The following is a 20,336-nucleotide window of genomic DNA, read 5'->3' as shown; positions in this document are numbered from 1 at the left end:
CAGAACAAGAAAACGTATTACCTCCCGATGTTCGGGAGTCATGCACATGGTAACCTGTGTCCAAAACTGCGGTTTATTTTTTGCCAATGGCGTAGAATCAATACCCCTAAGAGGGATAGGATTTTCCAATGGCTCAAGAACAAATCCGCAGCGCTTGGCAAATGACAGATCCATAAGGCTCAGGGCCGCACCTGAGTCCACAAACGCCATGACAGGATACGATGACAGTGAGAAAATCAAAGTTACAGATAGAATAAATTTAGGTTGCAAATTACCAATGACGACCGGACTAACAACCTTAGTAAGACGTTTAGAGCATGCTGAGATAACATGTGTAGAATCACCACAGTAGTAACACAAGCCATTCTGGCGTCTATGAATTTTCCGCTCATTTCTAGTCAGGATTCTATCACATTGCATTAATTCAGGTGCCTGTTCAGACAACACCATGAGGGAATTTGCGGTTTTGCGCTCCCGCAACCGCCGGTCGATTTGAATAGCCAGGGCCATAGAATCATTCAGACCTGTGGGAATGGGAAAACCCACCATCACATTCTTAATGGCTTCAGAAAGACCATTTCTAAAATTTGCAGCCAATGCACACTCGTTCCACCGGGTCAGCACGGACCATTTCCGAAATTTTTGGCAATACACTTCAGCCTCGTCCTGGCCCTGAGACATAGCCAGCAAGGCTTTTTCTGCCTGAATCTCAAGATTGGGTTCCTCATAAAGCAAACCGAGCGCCAGAAAAAACGCATCAATATCAGCCAATGCCGGATCTCCTGGCGCCTGCGAGAAAGCCCAATCCTGAGGGTCGCCCCGTAAAAAAGAAATAACAATTTTCACTTGCTGAGCGGAGTCTCCAGAGGAACAGGGTCTCAGGGACAAAAACAATTTACAATTATTCCTGAAATTTCTAAACTTAAATCGATCTCCGGAAAACAGTTCAGGAATCGGTATCTTAGGTTCTGACATAGGATTTCTGGTAACATAATCTTGTATGCCCTGCACACGAGCAGCAAGCTGGTCCACACTTGTAATCAAGGTCTGGACATTCATGTCTGCAGCAATCACAAGCCACTCAGAGGTAAAGGGGAAAAGAAAAAAAAAATGAGAGAGAGAAAAAAAACAAAACTCAGAACTTTCTTTCTTATAATCCCGCTTCTGCAATGCATTTAACATTTAATACTGGCCTGGCAAACTGTTATGACCCCAATGGCGAGGGTCTCAGAGATATCAGCAAGTCTGCGAAGTACAAAAATCCAGCTCATAGGGCAGTGGTAACTGGGTTGACCATATATCTACTCCTAATGCCAACACTAGAAGTAGCCTGGGAACATGCCTACGTTGGTCGCTAGATGTCTCGCGCCAGCCGGAGGACTAACTACCCCTAGAAGAGGAAAACAAAGACCTCTCTTGCCTCCAGAGAATAGACCCCAAAAGTTGGATACAAGCCCCCCACAAATAATAACGGTGAGGTAAGAGGAAATGACAAACACAGAGATGAACTAGGTTTAGCAAAGAGAGGCCCACTCACTAATAGCAGAATGTAGTAAGATAACTTATATGGTCAACGAAAACCCTAACAAAAATCCACACTGGAGATTCAATAACCCCCGAACCGTCTAACGGCCCGGGGGGAGAACTCCAGCCTCCCTAGAGCTTCCAGCAAGGATAGGATACAGATGTACAAGCTGGACAAAAATGCAAACAAAACAATAGCAAAAAGCAAGAAAGCAGACTTAGCTTAATCAAGCAGGAACCAGGATCAGTAGACAAGAGCACTACAGATTAGCTCTGATATCAACGTTGCCAGGCATTGAACTGAAGGTCCAGGGAGCTAATATAGCAACACCCCTGACCTAACGACCCAGGTGAGCATACAAGGGATGATAGACATACCCAGAGTAAAAACACTAGTAGCCACTAGAGGGAGCCAAAAGGTAAATTCACAACAGCACCCGTATGATGGGGAGGCTCGGAGGTTCTTCCTGGGCTCTATCGTCACCCCTCTCCTGTTGTTACCCCCCTGTCTTCCTGGGTCTGTGTGAGACAGCCCGCCTGTGACTGACTGTCCTGCCGTAGGTTTGAAGTTTGGCTTGGAGCTCTATACTTCCTCGGCGTTCCGGCCACCGGTTATGCACCTCAATAGGATGTTGCCTCGATCTTACAGCACGACTCCTACTGGTATTCTCCTACTTGCGTTGATCTCGTTTCTCACTCAGCACAATAAATCTCGCTTCTTGTCCTTTCTTGGGGTACCGCCGCTATATCGTGCAAGCGCGGTCCCGTAACGTTCTCTCTGGTTGCTAGGCCTCTGTCAGGATCCCACCCCTGACAGGGACCCCTCCGAATCTTCCCCTACAACACCCTCTGCCACAAGGTGTTGCCTGGTTCCAACCCAGTCAGCTTTCTGTCTAACTTCCTGCCTAACCCCCAGTTTTACCAGACTGTGAGGAGTGGCCTAATAAATAGAACCCTAAGCTCCCCCTGGAGGCCAGACTGTGAAATGTATTGGTGTCTGTGATACCTGGTCAGATGAACTCCTTCAGTGCCATCAGACGTACCATAGCCCCCCTTAGCGGCGGAGCCACAGTACTGCAACGACCAGGACTCTGGGGCGCTGCAATCCCCCCCGGTTAAATCCAGTACTCCTGGACTGGGAAGAAAACAACAATACATGTCAGCAAAAAGACATACAATTTTGAAAATGCAAGTACAGGTAAACTTTTTAACAGAGCTTCCCTTTATGGGAGGTGAGGACACTTGAACGTTACAAACATAATTAAATACTTTAAATAACATACTATAAATACTTTTCTTACCCAACCGGGTATTCTACTGAGTGCAAAATCTTTGAACAATAATTTAACATTGCCTTTAAGGACGTACTCGCTAAATCCACTAAAGACCTTCTTATATCACATATAAGGCTAATTAACTTTTATGCATTCTCCTTCTTTATATCTGCAGGACCGCCTGTTCTAACTGCTCCAGACCTACTGCCTCTCCTTTCTGTTACAGGACCGCCCCTTTCTGCCCGGGCCTACTGTCTTTCCACTACTATACACAGTATAGAACATATCATTTTTCTTTCAGTTCAAGATCACTGAGCCATCTCTATATGGCTCCTAGGAGGACTCACTAACTAACCCCGTACGGGTTCACTCTCTGTCCTCATTCTTCTATCAACATCATTAAACATTTCTTACAATCAACCAGTTAGCTATATATAACTTTCGCATGTCAACATTATCAGTACTTTCTTTCAAAACATCATCATTCTTTAAGTGCTTTTGATGAACATCCCCTTTAAGAGGGGACCAAGTCTCTATGAGGTAGTGCAACTTCTCAAGCCGCAAGTCCGTATGCAGCAAGGACTCCAGTGCAGGTTCCAAGAACCGTATCTTCGCAAAGAGTCCATCTTTTATGTAAAACCAGTAGAGAGCACCTTTAAGAAGGTGCAAACTATATACAAGGAGTTTGTATCATGCATTGTTCATGATTCAGCAGTTCTTGATAACTTGTGCAAAAAGGTAGAAAACAGACAAAAAGCAATAGGGATCCCGGGTCAACAAAGGGATCCCTTTAAGAGTTAACCCTGGACGGGTTTTAGCAGCAAAACAATGAAAACAATGAACTATTTACATTGGCAAAGTGTTCAGCAGATTAGAGCATTTAGAGCTTCATAGTGAGTTGCAAGACATCAGCCGATAGTGGGCACCTCCGGACGGTTCAGGTGTCGGCCCCTGGTCTGCGACTGATGTAGTGTCAGTGTCAATGGTTGGTTTCCCGGGTGCAGTCAGATCACCCGGCGTCTGGACTCGAAGGCTAACCCTGGCTGCAAGCTCAGTAGCCGCAACAAGGCGTACAGTGGCGATATTAACAAGATCTGTCAAGTCCGGTCCGGTCATGATCGGGGCAACAGGTGACACTTCCTCAGGCCCGCATCGTTGGACGTTCCGAGCGCACCATCCTTGCGCACTCCGGTGGCGGGTGTAGGTCACCTGATCCCCCCTTTGCAATGGGTCACCATATCTGTTGCAGCAGGGAGTTTTCACGTTGTAACTAGTAAAGAAGACGTCAGTCGGTAGCCCCGGTTCCTGTATAGAGCCCCAGCCCCGCTTTGGGTGAAAGGCCAGCACAGTACCCCGCTTTACCACGTCTTTCCTGCCGTATGCAGGCTTTGGGCATCGTACTGTTAGCAGATTAGTCTGCCCAGTCTCTTTTCGGTTTTTCCAATGTAGGATCAGGCATTGTCTATATTGTTCCCAAGTGAGCACAGCAAGGGTGAGGCCGTCCCTCCAAGCTCCATCCGGCTCGATCCAGGGGGTGTCCCACCGGAGGATCACCCCGTCTGGGCCCACGTCTATGGGTTCTCCCATCTTGGTCGGTAGCGGGGGCACCAGCTTCCCCATCATGTCGGGGGTGAGCACTGCCAACCCCGCCGAGGGAAAACAGTTATTGTTGGGGTGAGGCGCGGTCGCGGGAGCGGGATTTGTCAGGGGAGCAGGATCGGTCAGGGGAGCAGGGGCGTCGTCCATACCTGCGCCTGATGTGATTCCACCGATGTCGATCTGTTCCGTTGACGAGGACACCGGAATCGGCTGCAGCCCGGACCGCGGCTCCTCCAAGGTGGCCTCCTGATGTGGCTCCGCCCTCCATGGCTCCGTGGTGGGGATAGGTAGGCTCGGCTCCCCCGTCGGCGGCTCCAGGTAGTTCAGATCCTTCACCGGTGGTGGACGCGAGTCCGCCTCTGATGGGTGAGGGCAAGCCGGGATCGCTTCGCCGCTGCTCGGGCACTTGCTGTTCATCATCGCTGTCCGGCATTCGGCGGCAATGCATGCATCTGGCTCCGCCATTTCTCCGAGGTCGAGCTCCTTCTTCGCCTCGTTCCCGCCGTTGCAAATCAGGGGGTGGTTCTCCTCTGCTGCTGGGCAAGTCGTCATCTCGCAGCAGCAGTCGGAGGGGGCGGTCGCTACTTCTGGCGCCGCTTTGGTAGTCTCCTCCCATGGCACGCCCGCCTTCTTCCTCTGCGCTCCCTGTGGTGCTGCAATGGCGGCGAGTTTCGGCGGGAACTTTTGGCGGCAAGTAGCAATACACAGTCTTTGCAATAAGTCACAGTCCAAGTATAATAAATCACAGTTCCAAGGCACACATGACCTGATTCTTCAGGCTTAAGTAGATCCTGTTCGTGACGCCAAGTTGTAGCGCCCCCACTGCCGCAGGGCCGAGGGGTACCCGGTACCGGGCCTCTAGGTCTCTGCTCTGGGGTTGTCAATGTGGCTAGACCCGGTCCGTGACCCTGCTGAGGGGCGTACAATAATAGATGTGGATGGTGCGGTGCAGTACCGGTCGCAGTAAATAACGAGGACACCAGGTTGCAGTCTCTTTACCTCTTTACTGAAGGCTTCTGGGTCCTCAGTCCAGAATACGGTTAACAGGGCTGCGCAAGTCCGGCCGGTCCGATGGCACCTCCAGAGTTCCCTTCGCAGGTGGAAATCTGTGCCTACCTGCTAGCGCTTGTGTGTTGTGGTCCTTCCCTGCTGTGCTTACGGGATAGTACCCCACAACCGTTGTGTCTGTTTCTCGTGTTCCCTCACAACTCGATTCTGATGTTCTTCTACGTCCCCCTGATCTTACGGTTAGGACGCACCCGTATGACGGGGAGGCTTGGAGGTTCTTCCTGGGCTCTATCGTCACCCCTCTCCTGTTGTTACCCCCCTGTGTCTTCCTGGGTCTGTGTGAGACAGCCCGCCTGTGACTGACTGTCCTGCCGTAGGTTTGAAGTTTGGCTTGGAGCTCTATACTTCCTCGGCGTTCCGGCCACCGTTTATGCGCCTCAATAGGATGTTGCCTCGATCTTACAGCACGACTCCTACTGGTATTCTCCTACTTGCGTTGATCTCGTTTCTCACTCAGCACAATAAATCTCGCTTCTTGTCCTTTCTTGGGGTACCGCCGCTATATCGTGCAGGCGCGGTCCCGTAACGTACTCTCTGGTTGCTAGGCCTCTGTCAGGATCCCACCCCTGAAAAAAGAGAAAAAACAAGGCGCCCCCAATGTGTCACACTGTTTAAAAAACACACATACAGTCCTTTGTAGGGAATGTGCTCACCTATTGGTGTTGTGAAACTGGGTCACAACTCCCAAGAAGGCATAATCGTAGCAGCAGGTCTCCACAAGAATCCAAAGGGATGCTGGAGGTAGTAGTCTTAGGCGAACTGAAGACCGCGCACACGAGGTAGATTTAAGGTGGTTTATTGAAGCCTACGTGTTTCAAGAGCTATCTTGCTCTCTTCTTCACGGAGGAAGTCCGCAGCCCTCCGCAGCTGCTCCAAACGCAAGTGTGAAACCGGCCTTACTAAAGTCCGATGGGCCCCAAAGCAAAATTTGGACCTGACCCCCCCCCCCATAATGTAATAATATCTCCCATCCTGTACCGATGTCATCCATCCTGGGCTCTTTTTTGGTATAATGTCCCCATCCTGTGCCCCTTTCAATAATAATGTCCCCCTGTTAAGGACTAACCTGGGTTGGAGTATTGGTATTGCAACCACTAGGGGCAGCACCGTCTGGTAACACAGTCTGGTATAGCCAGAAGTCGGTTCACAGGAGCAGCAATGTAGTTTTAAGCAGCGGGTGAAAGAAAGCTTAACTAGAGGCTAGTAGCTCAACAATCTCAAAAGGAAGGGAGTGCAATGCCAGGTTTAAATAGTGTGTTCAATCAGGGTGGAGCCAATCAGAAACTCAGGGTGGAGACAATCAGAAACAACACAGGTACAAGTATTTGATTTAGCACAGAACTGTCCAGTGAGCTGAATAGCTCAGAGGGAAGAGCTGCCGCCTGGTGCACAAGAGCTGATGGGGTCGAGTCCTGACACTCCCATTCTAATGTGATCCCCACATCTTGGACCCTTCCAGTAATAACATCCCTGATCTGGGGCCCCATTCAGTACTAATGTCCCCCTTTCTAGTGTAATCTCCTAATCTGCACATTTTGGACCCTTCCAGTAATAATGTCCCCCCTCCTGGGCCCCTTTCAGTAACAATGTCCCCCATCGAGGGCCCCTTTCATTAATAAGGTCCCCCATTCTAGTGTAATGTCCCCATCCTAGACCCTTCCAGTAATAGTGTTTCCCATACTGGGCTCTTTTTTGTATAACGTACCAGCTCCTGGGCCCATCCGGTAGTAATGTTCCCTGTTCTGCCTCTGTTCTCGAACACATTTAAAAGAACAATTCTTCTCACCTTCCTTCGCTGCCACAACACACGGCGTCCTTTTCTCTGGTGCAAAGGCTGGCTGATGATTTTGGGGTGCCTGCTATGGCCAATGCATGACGTCACTGCTGTGCTCCACCTGTGACTGGCACGCTGACATAAGCTGCCGGCCTCTGATTGGCTGGTGGCATGTGTTGCAGTGCAAGGACCCAGCGGGTCTCTGAGCCACAATACATTTCAGAGGAATGTGCATCCTCGGACACAAATCCAGTTGAAATGAGCACGGGCGTCAGCAAGCTCCTTTCTGGCCAGGTCGCGATCACACCCTTTGCGACTGTGATCGTTATGCCTTTCATAGTCTGAGTGGGCATTGCTTTGATAGGGCAGAATACAGGCTGCCTGAAACAGCAGCCTAGCCTTTCCTCTACGAATACAGGCAAAGCAGAGGCAGCTTTGTCTCTGCAGAATCAGAGGAGCGCTAGGAGATCCGGACAGCTGCAAAGTGGCACTTGCCGACATGTGCTCTTTGCCTAGGAAACTGGTCTCTTCTAAGGTGGCCAGTAACTTTGGAAATGAACAGTAGTCTATGAAATTAAAAATCCCAGCATTCTTGAGAACATAAAGGATATTTAAAATAAAGTTGCTTGTTGTTACAAGCACTTTGCGATATCACCCATTTAATAAGAAGAGACAAACCCCTTTAAGGGAACAAAGTCACATAAGACGACACCAGACACATTTTAGGAAAGGGTCCTGATACAAATTTTGGATAGGGGCTCAGAAACTTGAAGTTACTCCTCTGAATGCAGAAATACTAGTAGGATATATTAACAAACCTGTCAGGACTTGTCTCAAAACTGCTGACTAAAGACTCCTGAGCAGAAAACAAAGCTTATGTATAAGTGTCTCCAACCGAAGCTCCTTACTAAAATGGCCTTACTGTCGTTGCAAGTAAAAGTAAACCTCTCGCCGCAACTAACAAAGACGTCGCCTCCCGTCCTTACGTGATCCCAGTCTGGCCGGTGCACAAATATGTAAACCGTTAACAAACAATGAGAAGCAAAATGCCAGCAAAATACGTCCTGAACAACAGTGCCAATGCAAAGAAAAGGGCTTTACACCAGCACATCTCTACAAAATACACCGATCCGGATGACTGAAAGCAAAAGGGCTACACAAAATGGACAAAAGACGCTGTGTAGTTCCAGAATGAGTCATCGGGGTTGGGCTTTTTAGAGCAACAATCAGGAAGATAAAAGACAAAATCCTTGTGTTTCTATTCAAAAGCCTTAAAGGGGGTTTCTAAAATCACAGTTATTATGTTCTATGCTAAAGTGTCCCATATAAAGCAGATAAAAGTCGGAGGAATCCGGCGATTTAAACTTGTAAATCTGTATGGGGGCCTCCCGACTCTTCTCCGACAGCATCAAACTGTTGGAATACTGGCCAGATACTGTTACTTGTCTGGCATCGGATTACTCCTCTCTCCCCATGGAAAACATATGAACACTAGGTCAAGTCAAGTGCTCAGTTGTGTTGGGACGCAGAAAGAGATAGCGGCCTGGTGAGCAATCGTTCGAATGATAACTATCTAATTTGTACGGCGGTAATCAATATCGGATTGGTGGCGGTCTGATTCTTTTCACCCCCATTGACCCAGTTCTAAAGGGTCTGAACTGTTTGGCCTCTTTATTGTTTGCTCTGTATACCTGACCAATCAATATTGTGATCCCCCCAAGAAAACCTTTAGGGTATTTTTTGGATTAAGTTAATTTGGACAATGTTGGGGGAAAAAATGTGGGCATGTTGAATTTCAACATGCCCAATCCTTTGTTCTCAAGGCAGGTAAGGTGTCTGGCAGTAACGTAATCCTCACACCACATAGAAAACACATGTACACTTTGAATTGTACCCTTATGTACTGTATGTATATGGGGTGTTGGGAGAATGAGCTATTTGGCCTACAACTATTAAAGGTGCATGGCTAGCATTAGTGCTCATGTATGCTCCCTAGTGCAGATCCGTTTTGTATACAGCTGTACAAGGACTTCTATATCTAATTACTAATTGCATGGTGCATGAAACCACTACAGGCCATTCATTCTCATGCCTGCTATGTGATATTACATTTTTTTCTGACAGCTTCTGTGGGACAGTATTGTGGGCATGCTCTGTGACCTATGCAGAGGTCATTGTGCAGTGCAATGAAGGAGCTATGTAGAATCAGGAGGTCAATTTTCTCTGTGCAAGTCATAAATCAATGCAAAAGTGAAGAGGGAGCAGCTGAATCAGGAGTTGAAAAGGGGATTGATTCATGCAGGGAAAATAGACTTCCTGTTTCTACATAGAGCAGAGAAAAGAGAAAAAATATCTGGGTAGAAAGGCAAAATGAGTAATTGGAAGTACACAGTGCTATATAATGACTGCAATATATTAAGAGGATAAAAACTTTTATGGGAGGAGGAGGAGGGCTTCTTTAATACAGATAGTGATAAGGAAAATGAACCAAAAAGAGGTGTCCTATTGTAGGATCTGGAAGACAAGCATTATGGTTGCTTATAAGTTACACTAGGCAATGCTATGATGTTCTCCATTATATATTCCTTATGTGTGGTGTAGATCATGACACATTTGTTATCTAGGGATATCATACTTTCCACATGCCAAATGGTGTTGTTTGGCCATCCCCTGTCCAAGTACAAGAACGGAGTACTTAAAAGCAAGGTGCTTCATTGCAACCTCTAGTGTCTTGTTAAGGGTCGCCATCTCTTCTTCTTCTAGAACTTTTGGTCTCCTAGGAAGAGAAAGAATATTTTACAGGTTAAATTCAGAATCATTCTAAAAATGTAGGAACATTATAAATACATTAAATTTCTTAACTTGCCCTGATAATTTACAACCTGTATTATATTTCAGAGCTGCATTTACAATTCTGCAAGCTTCAGAGCTGAACTCACCTAGAACATTCCATGCTTTGTTGATTTTAATTCTGGAAACTGTTATATATTGTACTTTATTATAGCGAAGGCATCATAAGCGCTCAGTTAAGTTAAAGGGGTTGTCTATAGGGACATCTTCTTTTCTTACTTAAATGCATGTATTTGGGGATAAAAATCATTTTTACCATTGGGTTTCAGTAAAAAAAATTGCACTGTTTTGTCTTTTATAAACTCTATGTTTCACAAGACAACCCCTTTAAGGATGTGTCTGATATTTATACAAAACCCCAGTATAACATATAACTTTTTTTACCTATATATATCTACTATATAATTGTCTAAGGGGTACTTCCGTCTTTCTGTCCTTCTGTCTGTCTGTCACAGATATTCATTGGTCGCGGCCTCTGTCTGTCATGGAATCCAAGTCGCTGATTGGTCGTGGCAAAACGCCCACGACCATTGCCACGACCAATCAGCGACGCGCACAGTCCGGAAGAAAATGGCCGCTCCTTACTCCCCGCACTCAGTGCCGGGCGCCCGCATACACCCCTCCGGTCACCGCTCACACAGGGTTAATGCCGGAGGTAACGGACTGCGTTATGCTGTGGGTAACGCACTCTGTAACCGCTGCTATTAACTCTGTGTGTCCCCAATTTTTTACTATTGATGCTGCCTATGCGGCATCAATACTAAAAAAATGTAATGTTAAAAATAATAAAAAAACAAAAAACCTGCTATACTGACTCTCCGTAGTCCGTCGAGCTGCTCGCGCCAGCCGCCATCTTCCGTTCCCGGCGATGCATTGCGAAATTACCTAGAAGACTTAGCGGGACCGCTAAGTCATCTGGGTAATTTAGCAATGCATCGTGGGAACGGAAGATGGCGGCCAGCGCGAGCGGCTCAGCGGAGCTTTGGTGGATCCCAAGCGTCGGTAACCGCTTCCTGGATACAGGCGCCAACAGAAGGTGAGTATACTGTATAACTATTTTTATTTTGATTCTTTTTTTTTTTTACAGGGATATCATGCCCACATTGCTATATACATGGGTTGCGCAATATACAACGTGGGCTGCGCAATGTACAACATGGGCTGCGCAATATACTACGTGGCCTGCGCAATATACTACGTGGGCTGCGCAATATACTATGTGGGCTGCGCAATATACAACGTGGGCTGCGCAATATACTACGTGGGCTGCGCAATATACAACGTGGGCTGCGCAATATACAACGTGGGCTGCGCAATGTACACCGTGGGCTGCGCAACATACAATGTGGGCTGCGCAATATACAACGTGGGCTGCGCAATATACTACGTGGACTGCGCAATATACTACGTGGGCTGCGCAATATACAACATGGGCTGCGCAATGTACAACGTGGGCTGCGCAATGTACAACGTGGGCTGCGCAATGTACAATGTGGGCTGCGCAATATACAACGTGGGCTGCGCAATATACAACATGGGCTGTGCAATATACTACGTGGGCTGCGCAATATACAACGTGGGCTGCACAATATACAAAGTGGGCTACGCAATATACAATGTGGGCTGCGCAATATACAACGTGGGCTGCGCAATATACTATGTGGGCTGCGCAATATACTACGTGGGCTGCGCAATATACAACGTGGGCTGCGCAATATACAACGTGGGCTGCGCAATGTACAACGTGGGCTGCACAATGTACAACGTGGGCTGCGCAATATACTACATGGGCTGCGCAATATACAACATGGGCTGCGCAATATACAACATGGGCTGCGCAATATACTACGTTGCCTGCGCAATATACTACGTGGGCTGCGCAATATACAACGTGGGCTGCGCAATATACTACGTGGACTGCGCAATATACTACGTGGGCTGCACAATATACAACATGGGCTGCGCAATGTACAACATGGGCTGCGCAATGTACAACGTGGACTGCGCAATGTACAATGTGGGCTGCGCAATATACAACGTGGGCTGCGCAATATACAACATGGGCTGCGCAATATACTACGTTGCCTGCGCAATATACTACGTGGGCTGCGCAATATACAACGTGGGCTGCGCAATATACAAAGTGGGCTACGCAATATACAACGTGGGCTGCGCAATATACAACGTGGGCTGCGCAATATACTATGTGGGCTGCGCAATATACTACGTGGGCTGCGCAATATACAACGTGGGCTGCGCAATATACAACGTGGGCTGCGCAATGTACAACGTGGGCTGCACAATGTACAACGTGGGCTGCGCAATATACTACATGGGCTGCGCAATATACAACATGGGCTGCGCAATATACTACGTTGCCTGCGCAATATACAACGTGGGCTGCGCAATATACAACGTGGGCTACGCAATATACAACGTGGGTTGCGCAATATACAACGTGGGCTGCGCAATATACTACGCGGGCTGCGCAATATACTACGTGGGCTGCGCAATATACTACGTGGGCTGCGCAATGTACAACGTTGGCTGCACAATGTACTACGTGGGCTGCGCAATGTACTACGTGGGCAGCGCAATATACAACGTGGGCTGCAAAATATACTACATAGGCTGCGCAATGTACTACGTGGGCTGCGCAATGTACTACGTGGGCTGCGCAATGTACTGCGTGGGCTGCGCAATGTACTGCGTTGGCTGCGCAATGTACTGCGCTGGCTGTGCAATGTACTGCGTGGGCTGAGCAATGTACTGCGTGGGCTGCGCAATGTACTGCGTTGGCTGCGCAATGTACTGCGTGGGCTACGCAATGTACTGCGTGGGCTGCGCAATGTACTGCGTGGGCTGCGCAATGTACTGCGTGGCTGTGCAATATACTACATGGGCTGTGCTATACACTACGTGACTGTGCTATATACTACGTGACTGTGCTATATACTACGTGGCTGTGCTATTTACTACGTGTCTGTGCTATTTACTACGTGGCTGTGCTATTTACTACGTGGGCTGTTATATACTACGTGGCTGTGCTATATACTACGTGGCCGGCTGCGAACAATCAGCGACAGGCGCAGTCCTGCCGTGAATTGGCACGGGATTTGAACCACGCTTCCGGCCGGCCGAATCCTGTGTATTCAATGTATTATTCTAAAATCTTCATAAGTAAACTACATACATATTCTAGAATACCCGATGCGTTAGAATCTGGCCACCATCTAGTATATATATATAAATATCATACATAAAAACACTTACGGCAGAAAAGATTTGGGTTGTCTACTACGTGACTGTTTTATCAAAAAACAATACAAGTAGTTTATCAGGGCCATGAGGAAATCATCAAGTTGCTGGGATCTAAATATAAAAGGATGGAATAAATAGTTAATATAAAACAAAATTCTTTTTTTTTACCTGCAAGATAATTTAGTGTACATGGAGATGCAATGAATTTCTCATGTCCGACCGATCATTGATTGGTGATCTACATATGAAAAATTCATGGTCATTGAGTAGCGGGGCAGCACAAATCCGACATGACTGCCGATATTGATGCACCAATACTAAATCTCAGTAACCCATGTATAATGCTGGCAGGGACAGCCCTGTCCATTATCCATCATCAGTGCAAGAAAAAATATCTAAATTAATTTTAAGATTGTAAGGACAGGCTGGAGGTCTTGGTGCCTTCTGCAGTCAGGCTGAGTACATGGCTCCCCAACAAGATACCAAGGCTAGCAGCAAAACTAACACCCTGATCTTTATCCTATGTCCTGTATGAAGGCACATACGCTTTTAACGTTACCAAACACAATCCTAATTCAGTATATGCACAAACTCTTCCTATGGTGTGTCTGGGCTCATGTCGCCTCCTAGAATCCAATCACTGTGTCCGTCAGTCTACACTTTAAGCTCTGTCACACCCTTTTGAACACTCCCCAGTTCTTTCCACAAGATTCACACTCACACTGCTGTTATGGCAGCTTTGTTCTATTCACACACTATTCTTTTAGTTCAAGCCCTCACCTATTACTGGTGCCTATAGCACTCTACCTGGATGGCCCCCTACTGAGCCTATCCTCCAGACCCTAACCCACTACTGATGCCTATAGCACTCTTCCTTTACGGTGTTCTACTGAGCATATCCTCCAGACCCTCACCCAGTACTGGTGCCTATCGCACTCTTCTTGTACAGTTAAGGTACCTTCACACTAAACGATATCGCTAGCGATCCGTGACGTTGCAGCGTCCTGGATAGCGATATCGTTGTGTTTGACACGCAGCAGCGATCAGGATCCTGCTGTGATATCGCTGGTCGTTTAGGAAAGTTCAGAACTTTATTTGGTTGTCAGATCGCCGTGTATCGTTGTGTTTGACAGCAAAAGCAACGATGCCAGCGATGTTTTACAATGGTAACCAGGGTAAATATCGGGTTACTAAGCGCAGGGCCGCGCTTAGTAACCCGATGTTTACCCTGGTTACCATCGTAAAAGTAAAAAAAACAAATAGTACATACTCACCCTCTGATGTCTGTCACACGTCCCTCGCCGTCCGCTTCCTGCACTGACTGAGCGCCGGCCGTAAAGTAAAAGCACAGCACAGCGGTGACGTCACCGCTCTGCTGTTAGGGCCGGCGCTCAGTCAGTGCAGGGAAGCGGACGCCGGGGGACGCGAATGTGAGTATGTACTGTTTGTTATTTTACATTTTACACTGGTAACCAGGGTAAACATCGGGTTACTAAGCGCGGCCCTGCGCTTAGCAACCCGATGTTTACCCTGGTTACCCGGGGACCTCGGCATCGTTGGTCGCTGGAGAGCTGTCTGTGTGACAGCTCTCCAGCGACCACACAGTGACGCTGCAGCGATCGGCATCGTTGTCTGTATCGCTGCAGTGTCACTTAGTGTGAAGGTACCTTTACACCTTAACATATCTTCCAGACCCTCACTCACTACTAGTCCTGTTTGCACTCTTTCTGGACAGTCCCCTCCTGAGCATATCTGTCACACAGTGCCTTGGGACTGTGGGTGCTAACCAGGTCCCTAGAACTAGGGGAATCCTAATCTATCTCTGTCCCACGGGATTACTCCTGAATGTGGAAATGGCTAGTTCACTTGCCTTGCTATGCTCCTAGATCTGGGAAGCGAAGTGCATGGATAACAATAACCACACAAAGAAGAGAAGATGGACAAGGATGAATGAAAATAACAATTGTTACGACTCTGTGGCCGCGTGTCCCGGGACCAGGGTCTCCTTCCCTGTCCCTAATGCTATGGGACGCCCTACCTTATCCTGTTGCCTGGGTTACTTCTGATGGTGAAAATGACGGGGCCACACACCTTGCATTAGCTCCTGAATCCGCCCTCAGTCTGTACCCTTCCCCCCCAGGGAAGAGGGGAGTAGTAGGGGACCGCAATACACCAACCAGACTAACAAGGTAATATGAGCAGAGGTAACGAAAAATACCAAACATACAAATATACACACATAACCAACAAAGGGATGCGCCGGGGAGTGGAGGACAGCCGAAAACCAAAGTAGGAGAAGAAATTATCACACATTCAAAACCTAACAACAGTCACAGATAAATCCACCAAACACCTTTCTCCAATAACCACCAGAAGCAACCCCCAGTCATGCAGCAAAAGCTAGCTCTGACAATGAGTACCAGCCAAGACTCAGTTTACATAGGAGATGAGAGTGGCTAAAAGTGCACAGCTGAGAGCCTTAGTGCCAGGATCTCTCAGCAGAGCAGATTAACCCCTGCACTGCCAAAATAAATTTACACAGTTTATTAAAAAGGTGAAGTGCTTGTTATCCGTGCAGGAGCAGGAGAAATCAGATGCTGTGATCTTCTGGCTCCTCTCTGTTGCGGTAAACCCATGACAACAATCATACAAAAAAAAACCTCACCAAACAACAGAGTAGAACAGAGAAGATTGAGGCCATGTTCACACAATGCGTTTTTTACCGCGGAACCGCAGCGATTTTGCCGCTGCGGGTCCGCAGCTGTTTTCCATGCAGGGTACAGTACAATGTAACCCTATGGAAAACAGGAAACGCTGTGCACATGATGCAGAAATTCACTAAAAAAGCCGCACTGAATAGCTGCGGTAAAAAAGAAGGACCATGTCACTTCTTTGTGCGGAACTGCAGCGGTTCTGCACCCATAGACCTCCATTGTGAGGTCAAACCCGCAGTAAAACCCGCAGATCAAAAATATATCTGCGGGTTTTATTGCGGTTATGGGTGGAGAAACCGCTGCAGCAGGAAGTGCGGGGAAGCGGGCGGAAGTGCGTGGGCGGAAGTGCGTGGGCGGAGTGTGCTCCTGTATCCCGAAGAGACATGGAGGCATACCGTCGCATTGGGATCGATGTCGGCTGTTTGATAGATTTGGTATGTGTGTGTGTGTGTGTGTGTGTGTGTGTGTGTGTGTGTGTGTGTATGTGTGTGTGTGTGTGTGTGTGTATGTATGTATATGTGTGTGTGTGTATGTATATGTTTGTGTGTGTGTGTGTGTGTGAGTGTGTGTCCCCATGCGACGCTAGTGCCACCATTGTGCTAAGTCGCCGTATGGGACTACTACTCCCATCCGGTATTAGGATGGGAGAGTTGTCCCTGTGTCCGGCGACTTAGCACAGTTGTAAAGTTACACAAAACACACACAATACACATACATGACACACAGTACATACAACATATAACACAGAGTATATACTCACCAACAGCACACTGGTAGGCGAAGCCCTCGATCCCCTAGAAAAAAATCCCAAAATAAAAAATCAAATCCATACTCCCTGTCCGCAGAATCCATAAAACGAGTGTCCCATGCCGATCGGCTGCTCTCCGGCGATACACTGCCAGGAGCAAAGCTCCTAGCAGTGTATCGCGTACTGTTCCGGAGTTCAATGGCTCCGGCGTCTCGGTTAACGGCAGTACAGCTGCGGTGAACTTTCCCACGCAGCACTGCCGTTAAGCGAGAGTGCCGGGGTCAATGACCGCCGGTAAACTCGCTCGCGCATGCGCAGTGACACACCGACAGGAACTATGGCTCCTGTCAGTGTGTTGCTGCAGCCGTGGAGAGCAGACATATCTCTGGATGTGTCTGTTCTCCATGGAAGATCTTCGTGGGACCCTCGATGGATTTCTGCGGACAGGGCCAGGGAGTATGAATTTGTTTTTTTATTTTGCATCTTTTTCAGGTCGAGGGTCTTCAGGACGGATTGAGCATACAATAAAATATGGTCAAAAAGTGGGTGTCTTTATTTCATTAAAATATTTTTTTTCTAGTGTTTGTGTTTTTTTTTAACCCTTTCATTGGATTAATAATGGATAGGCGTCTTATTGACGCCTCTCCATTACTAACCGGGCTTAATGCCACCTTACAATAGCAAGGTGACATTAACCCCTCATTACCCCATATCCCACCGCTAAAGGAAGTGGGAAGAGAGGGGCTAAGTGCCGGAATTGGCACATCATTTTGATGCGCCTTTTCTGGGGCGGCTGCGGGCTTATATTTGTAGCCAGGGGGGGGGCAAATATCCATGGCCCCTTTCCTAGGCTATGAATATAAGCCCACGGCTGTCTGCGTAGCCTTTCTGGCCTAAAAATATAGGGGGACCCCAACACTTTTTTTTGGGGGGGCTCTCCCTTTATTTCTGAGCCAGAAAGGCTACGCAGACAGCTGTGGGCTTCATATTCATGGCCTGGGAACAGCCATGGGTATTTTAACCCCTTCCCAGGCCACAAATATTGGCCCGCAGCAGTCTGCCTAGCCTTTCTGGCCTAAAAATATAGGGGGACCCTATGTCATTTTTTTTTTGGGGGGGGGGTCCCCCTATATTTTTTTTTTATCATTTTATCATTTTAATAGCATTAATAATGGATAGGCGTCTTATTGACGCCTCTCCATTATTAACCGGGATTAATGCCACCTTACAATAGCAAAAATACGTGCAACTGAAATACGTGGCACTGAAATACGTGATACGTGGCACGTGATACGTGATACGTGGCACTTAAATACGTGGCACTTAAATACGTGATACGTGGCACTTAAGTACGTGATACGTGGCACTTAAATACGTGATACATGGCACTTAAATACGTGATACGTGGCACTTAAATACGTGGCACTTAAATACGTGATACATGGCACTTAAATACGTGATACGTGGCACTTAAATACGTGGCACTTAAATACGTGGCACTTAAATACGTGATATGTGGCACTTAAATACGTGATACGTGGCACTTAAATACGTGATACGTGGCACTTAAATACGTGGCACTTAAATACGTGGCACTTAAATACGTGATACGTGGCACTTAAATACGTGGCACTGAAATACGTGGCACTTAAATACGTGGCACTTAAATACGTGATACGTGGCACTTAAATACGTGGCACTTAACGACATGATACGTGGCACTTAAATACGTGGCACTTAAATACGTGGCACTTAAATACGTGGCACTGAAATACGTGATATGTGGCACTTAAATACGTGGCACTTAAATGCGTGGCACTTAAATACGTGGCACTGAAATATGTGGCACTGAAATACGTGATACGTGGCACTTAAATACGTGGCACTGAAATACGTGGCACTGAAATACGTGATACGTGGCACTTAAATACGTTGCACTTAAGTACGTGGCACTGAAATATGTGATACGTGGCACTTAAATACGTGGCACTAAGGCTACGTTCACATTTGCGTTGTGCGCCGCAGCGTCGGCGCAAACAAAAATGCAGCAAAACGCATGCACAACGCTGCGTTTTGCGCCGCATGCGTCCTTTTTTTGATTGATTTTGGACGCAGCAAAAATGCAACTTGCTGCGTCCTCTGCACCCGGACGCGTGCGCCGCAGTGACGCATGCGGCGCAAAACGCAAGTGCGACGCATGTCCATGCGCCCCCATGTTAAATATAGGGGCGCATGACGCATGCGGCGACGCTGCGGCGCCCGACCGCAAATGTGAACGTAGCCTTAAATAGCTGGATAGAGCTGGATCCGCGGGCTGTGATCTGGCCTACGCTCAGCACTCTGTGGAGCGCTGTCATTCAAAACACGTCCACTCATTTTGGTGTTTAGTCCCAAAATGGAGGATGGAAGAAGAAAAGGGTTGGACAAGGAAATGACATCATTTCTTTTTTTTTTTTCCCCCACTGCAGTTAAAGCTTTATTTGTGTCAAACACAGACAATCTGCAGAGAAAACTGCATAAAAAAACCGCACTAAAAACCGCATCAAAAACCGCACCAAAAAACGCACCAAAACGCACCAAAAACCGCACCTGCGTTTTCTGCCAAGAGCTGAGGTTTTTAGTGCAGAAAAAACAGCAGGGAAATCAGGAACGTGTGAACATGGCCTTAAAGGAAGATGAAACCAAATAGGAGAGGATGAGGATGTGCACACAAACAAAACTCCAAGCAACAGTCTCCTGAATAAATCTCCAAATGCCAACTCCAACCACGAACTACACCTCCAACTCCAAACCAGGCAGTAATTACTAAGTGCCAGAGGTGAGCATATACAGTATAATAGAGGATAGTGTCCAACATTGAACAGCTGAGACAATCCTGGTAGGAAAGTTCCAGGAGCTTCAACTGAACAGATTAACTCTTGTACTGCCAGCAAAGAAAAAACTGCACTGTTTAATAGGATGGTGAAGTACTTCCAACCAGTGCTGGAGTTCATGAAACCAGACGCCACGATCTTCTGGCCCCTCTCTGTCGCGGTATCCCTGTGACAATACCCTCTGGAACTTCACCCACTACTAGTGCATGTCGCACTCTTTCTAAACAGTTCCCTCTGAACATATCCTCTTCCTACTTTCCTCTGCTGAGCACATCTTTCTGATCCTGACAATCTTCCTGTACAGTTCCCCCTAAACATATCCTCCAGACCCTCACCCACTACTGGTGCTTATTGTACTTTTCATGAACTTTCCCATCCTGAGCATATTGTCTAAACCATCTCTCATTACTAGTGCATGTCACACTCTTCCTGTACAGTTCTCCATGAGCATATCCTCAGACCATCGCCCACTACTGGTGCCCATCACATTATTCCTGTACAGTTCCCCCTTAACATATCCTCCAAACCCTCACCCACTACTGATGCCTATCACACTTTTCTTGGACTTTCCCCTCCTGAGCATACCCTCATCTACTACCAGTGCTTGTCATAGTCTTCCTGTACAGTTCCCCCTGAACATATCCTCCAGAC

The 20,336-nt window shown here is 47.4% G+C and overlaps 1 protein-coding gene across 4 annotated transcripts in view; it reads right to left on the bottom strand.

Annotated features, from left to right (window-relative positions):
• The window catches only part of PPP1R36 (protein phosphatase 1 regulatory subunit 36), a 48,544-nt gene that overhangs the window by 15,147 nt on the left and 13,061 nt on the right, over nt 1-20,336 (bottom strand). For 3 of the 4 annotated variants that reach the window (XM_077266125.1, XM_077266140.1, XM_077266151.1), the window contains 2 exons: nt 13,363-13,461; nt 9,875-10,015 (listed from right to left, as the gene is read on the bottom strand). In XM_077266125.1, coding sequence (XP_077122240.1) covers nt 9,875-10,015; nt 13,363-13,461 — 240 coding nt within the window. The remainder of the gene's footprint in view (nt 1-9,874; nt 10,016-13,362; nt 13,462-20,336) is intronic. The other variant, XM_077266133.1, reaches the window with a different exon arrangement.

The sequence above is a fragment of the Ranitomeya variabilis genome, chromosome 1, assembly GCF_051348905.1.
Source record: "Ranitomeya variabilis isolate aRanVar5 chromosome 1, aRanVar5.hap1, whole genome shotgun sequence".
NCBI classification, from domain to species: domain Eukaryota; kingdom Metazoa; phylum Chordata; class Amphibia; order Anura; family Dendrobatidae; genus Ranitomeya; species Ranitomeya variabilis.
The sequence above is the reverse complement of the archived record's forward strand: the minus strand, read 5'-3'. Positions and strand labels throughout refer to the sequence as shown.